At 31.4% G+C, this 5,587-nt stretch overlaps 1 protein-coding gene across 1 annotated transcript in view; it reads right to left on the bottom strand.

Moving 5' to 3' along the window:
• The window catches only part of su(r) (dihydropyrimidine dehydrogenase su(r)), a gene marked incomplete in the record, with an annotated part of 48,723 nt that overhangs the window by 23,272 nt on the left and 19,864 nt on the right, over nt 1–5,587 (bottom strand). Inside the window, 1 exon segment of the mRNA XM_067047253.1 lies at nt 1,586–1,767. Coding sequence (XP_066903354.1) covers nt 1,586–1,767 — 182 coding nt within the window.

Below are 5,587 nucleotides of genomic sequence, written 5' to 3'. Positions count from 1 at the left end.
TTATTTATTTTTTTTTTTATTTATTTTTTTTTTTTTTAAGGATTTTTCATTTAAACCCACAGCTTAAATTTCCTTAACCTAAATTTAGTATGACCTCCTCCCTACATCGATCATCTTGTCCAAGGTCGATTCCTCTCTTAGGCCGTGTCCCATTAAAGATTCTTCCATTTCATTGTCCCACATTTTCCTTGGTCTTCCTCGTTCTCTCCTCCCATATATATTCCACAAGTGTACTTCCCTTGGTAATTGCCCTTCAGGCATTCCTTTTAACTATTCGCACCACTTTTCAACTGCGATCTTTTCCTCTACTACTACATTTCATACTTTATCCATTCTGGACATTCCTGGCACTCGTCACCTGTAATCCATTTCTATAGCCAGATTTTTTTTTCTTTGATCACCTTTAATGGTCCAAGATTCTGCTTTATACATCAAAACGCTCAATATTATACTTTTCTATGTATTTATCTTGGTTTTAGAAATAATATTTGTCCTCCATATAATTTAATTGAGACTAGAATAGTTCTTATTATCTTCACGTCGTACTACATATTTAACATTATCAGACAAAACTACGTATCTAAGTTTGAGCTTGTGGGTTACATATACAAATAACAATTTAAGAATTATGTAGAATTTAACAAATGTAATCCTGTGTGTTCCGCCAGAATTTTATAAAAATAATTTGGGTTAATTTCTTATATAAACTTTGGGCATGTTCTCTTGGTACGCCGAACAACTCGACACAAAAATCCTCTTACTGTTGTAGGTATCTTTCGTTTTGTTGGGCTTCCAACCTTAATATCTCTTCGAAATTGGACTAGCTGGACAAATAATGGAACCGTTGGAACGCTGATGAAATGAAGAAACTTTGATGAAGACCTCAATAGTGTCCCAGTAGCTCAGTGGTTAAGACCCTGTCTTACCAATATGATGTCTATTAGCGGTGCCGGTTCGAATCCGGCCTGGGGCGTTGACTTTTTTCATTGAGTGGTGGTCCCACAAAATGAAAAACTTTGACTCCCAACCATGATTAGGCATTATAAGACTCCGATGGGAGTCTTGGCCAAAAAAAAAATGTAACTCGAAAATTGATTGGATTAGATTCTACTTAATATTTCAGGATATTATTCATTTTTACTTATTTACTTGGCAATATTTTTCTGCATGTTGGTAGCTATCGAACATAGGAAATTCATTTTTTATCCCGAAAATGGTTGAAAAACTTGATAAATCGTCAGTACAGTAAAGAAATTCGGATTTTTATGGTAAAAAAAATTGGTTTTCTTCGAAATTTAAAAAGCCATATCCCGACAACGGAATGAGAAAGGAAGATGAGGTTGGTGGAACTGAACTACATTTTTGGTGAACTTAACCCCCTCAATTCCTAAATACTGATATTTTGTCGTGAAATACAAAGAAATGTGTACCAAGATAAGTAATCCACCTACAGATGCAATGTTATGAATGAACTTCAAAAAAAATTCTAAAATAATCGCCATCGATCAATAATGAATTATAGTTAAATAAGAATAAAAATTGAATAATTTCATTAGGTATAATATTAAACAGAAGACTCAAATACCTCAAACCACCTGAAAAGTCCTTTTTTTCAAAAATGGTAATGTTGGTATATCCCAATCGTGCTAAGAATGTGGCACACGAAAGAGAAGCCGGACCGCATCCAATTAACGCTATTTTCCTTTCACTGCCATCGACGGTCACTCCCGGTGGCCTTACCTGCTTCACCCCCATTTTTTGAAATACCTGTAAACAGCAGAAAACAGAGAGAAAAAGGCGTTATTTTTTAATACTTAATATACTATATAATTTTATTTTTAATAGCTAACATATACGTAAGATAAAATTTTATAAGCCAAAATAGATATATTAATACAATAATTTACGTAGCCAAACTTAACAATTACAAACTTTACTAAATCAAACCAACAAATAACGTATGTAAAAACAATAATTATTGTAATATTAATATAAACATACACATTTCATTTGTGCAAGAAAATAATTACCAAAATCTCTATCTAGTAATTTTTTTACGTTTTATTAGTACCAAATTTCCATCTCTTAATGATTTTAGTTAGCACAATACATAGCCAATACATTTTTCTTATTTATATCGGACAATGATAAATAAATAATGGGTTTTTAGTAGTGATAGTTTTTGAAGTACTTTTAATAAGTGAAGTGACATATATTAATTTTTTTATTTGATATCGGCTTGGTGGGCCTTTCATGGTTAGTGTAATAGATATATTTCTTTTTAACAATTGGTTATGGGTTGGGGGGGGGGGTATATCCTCGTACAAAAGACACCCATAACTATTTACAATGTTATAAGAAAGAAAGAAAAAATTAAGATAAAATAAATAAATAAAAATAACAATTCTTAAGAAAAGAGAAAAAGAAAAGTTAACCACAAAAACAATGACATCTATGGATTTAAAAAAATAAATAATTGACTTATAATGGAAGAAAACAACAACAAAAATATATATATTAAGTGTTTTACTTTATTTTTCCTAGTTACCCATTTTCCTACTTATGTTTTTGTAGTGTAAGCATAAGTTTTTACGTTGTTCCTAACTGTCCTAATTTGTTGTAATTTATTGATATTTACAACTGTACATAAAATACATTAAGTAAATTTGAAATAATATCGTAATAGTATGGTACAAGCATCTAGAGAAACTACCCATTGGTAGCACTCTAAAACTCATTCGTACAATATAAGGTCTCGAGGCCATCTTATTGTCAGACGCCTCGGAGGATTGTCAGGAATGAAAGAGGAAGCAAGGTTAGAAACTAATGGGTTTGAATGGTTAGGGAGTTTATAATGGAAGGATTGATATCTGGTTCGGACTACATCGGTTACATATGGAGCATCATGGATTCTATTTGTGACAAAGTAAGCATTAAGGATTTTACGACGAATTTTAGATTGTAAGGATTGGAGACGAGAGGAATTCGAAGGTTTAGTGGAGCCTCAAAGCGCAACTCCGTATGTCCACATAGGTCTTATTATTGTCATGTAGATCAGTTTTTTGTAAAGGGGCCTCTACATGTTGGCCAAGTCGTGGCGAACTCAGACATGCGCGTGCATGTGGATAGATGTTTGGCTTGGCTGGTACGAGTTGGCCTATGTTGTTGCCGATCCGTCGAGTCGGTTTTTTGGACACAAATCAAAGGGGGTTCGTGAGAGCGCTCGTGTAGCATTTCCACCATTGGTCTTTGTTTAGTTGCAACTGAGAGCTGTTAAGAGGTTAAATGTGTTTGTTGTTACTTTTTATTATATATTTAATCTTATTTATTTATATTTAATCTCCTTTTATTTTTTTATTTTTTGTAATAAAAATAATATAATCCCATTGCAATGGCTGAAACCACTTGTAAGTCCGCCAGGCTTGCCTCTCTGAAAAATGGCGGCTGTTTCAAAACATTAAAAATAATTAATTTTTTATTCGGAGCTCTATATCTTTAGAACTATCAACAACAATAGAAAATCTAAGAGAGCATCAATTAAAGTAGACTAAATTTGCTAAAATGTAAGCCCTAATAGAGCTATTTACGTTCAATAGTTCTCAAGATATAGCTTTTTAAAAAGCAACATTTCATAAAAATGATGTATGGAACGAACTGAAAGATCAGTAGTTAGTGAATTTAGGTTGAAAAATCTATATCTCAAAAACCATATGACGTTCAGATGTCTATTAGCACTCAAATTAAAGCTAGTTTTATGAGCTATAAAGTAGTTCATGACGCTAATTTTCGTAGGAGTAGTTTTCATGAAATTTGCTAAAATAAATTGATTTATAGTTGTTCAGACAAATTTTCATTTGCCAAATTTATATTCATATCTGAATATCATAAAAAACTACTATCCCTACGAAGTATAAGTGTCATTAACTACTTTATATTAAGTTAAATTTCCTTTATTTTGAGTGTTAGCAGACATGTACGTGTTATGGGTCTAGAGATATATTTTTTCAAAAATCCAAAATTTTATAGGAACAACTATAAATTAACATTTTGTGAGTTTATTTTGTCAAATATTATAAAAACTGCTTCTCCTAAAAAGATAAAAGTTATAAAGTATTTTATAATAAATTTAACTAGCTTTAATTTGAATGCTGGCAGACATCCGAAACGTCCTATGGTTTCTGAAAAAAGTTTTCATAAATCACACCTATTGTCCGTACAACTATAAATCAATTTATTTTAGCAAATGTCATTAAAACTACTATTCCTACGAAGGTAAAGGTCATAGACTACTTTATAGTACAATTATTTAGCTTTAATTTGAGTGCTTATAGACATTTGTACGTCGAATGGTTATTGAGATATAGGTTTCTCAAAATAGATTCACTTACTACTGATATTTCAGTACATTTTTATGAAATGTTGCTTTTAAAAAGGCTATATCTCGAGAACTATTGGATGTAAATAGCTCTATTATGGCTCATATTTCAACAAATTTACTCTTCTTTAAATAATGTTCTTTTCGATTTTCTAGTGTTGTTGGTAGTTATTAAGATATAGAGCTCCGAATGAAAAATTAATTTTTTATTTCCCCTACTTATACTTGGCAGACTCGTCAGTTTTGACTAGTAATTATACATAGTTTTCATTAAAGTAATAAAAAATTAGGGTGAGATAACTGCCTTTTTTTCTTCCCGGCTCTTGTACTAGTTGGACTAGTACTTGCTGTAATAGTCGGTAAGTTAAGTTAAATTAAAAAAACTATTTCATCACTAAAGAATGTAGACCATACCCCTCCCCCATAATCAACTGTTAAAAAAATATTTATATTGTAACGGTTATATTAACCATGTTGATCTTGTATAAAATAAATAAATAAAGAAGGAAAGATTTATTAACAGGTGAAACAAAACTACCCAATGCGTTCTCATTCTCTGTTATTTTCTAGGACGAATAAATGTTACCTTATGGTAAATGTTGTCCGTAAACTGGACAACCCTGGCTTAAACTACGACAGTTACTAAAGACTGAAGCTGAGGCAGTCACTATATTGGCTGAAATTGCCTTGAAATGTTACAATTACTATAACCCACAAAATGTGCAGCCTTTTTTTTTGTTACAAACATATTATTTAGTACATTATTAAAAAAAATTAAATCTGTACCGCTACAATCCAGGAGGGGTCAAAGGTGCAGTACTTTTTAAAGAAGTATTTGGAGGTATATGGCAAGAAGGTGATTTGGTCAAAATCACGCTCGACCATCATATTGGTTTGGTTTGGTTGGTTGTTTAGTGTCGCCAAACTTCATTGGTCATCAACGCGATTTATATTTTATTTAATTTTGCTAATATTCGTTAAATTTTATTTATTTTTGATTTGATAATTTTATTTATTTATTTTATTTTTTTTTTTTTTCTTCCGATCAAGTTATATTTTTGTCAGTAAATTTTGTGATTTCAAAAACTGAAACACCAATTCTATTTCCTTATCATCGTCTCCAATGGTTTTTGAGATATCTTGGCTTAGTCCCAAGCTATCGAGGTGTGGTGTAAAATATGGGCATCGTTGGAAAACATAGCTTATTGTTAA

The sequence above is a fragment of the Halyomorpha halys genome, unplaced genomic scaffold, assembly GCF_000696795.3.
Source record: "Halyomorpha halys isolate HHAL.00 unplaced genomic scaffold, Hhal_1.1 Scaffold241.1, whole genome shotgun sequence".
Lineage (NCBI taxonomy): Eukaryota > Metazoa > Arthropoda > Insecta > Hemiptera > Pentatomidae > Halyomorpha > Halyomorpha halys.
Note: the sequence above shows the minus strand (reverse complement) of the source record. Positions and strands in the feature narration are given on the sequence as shown.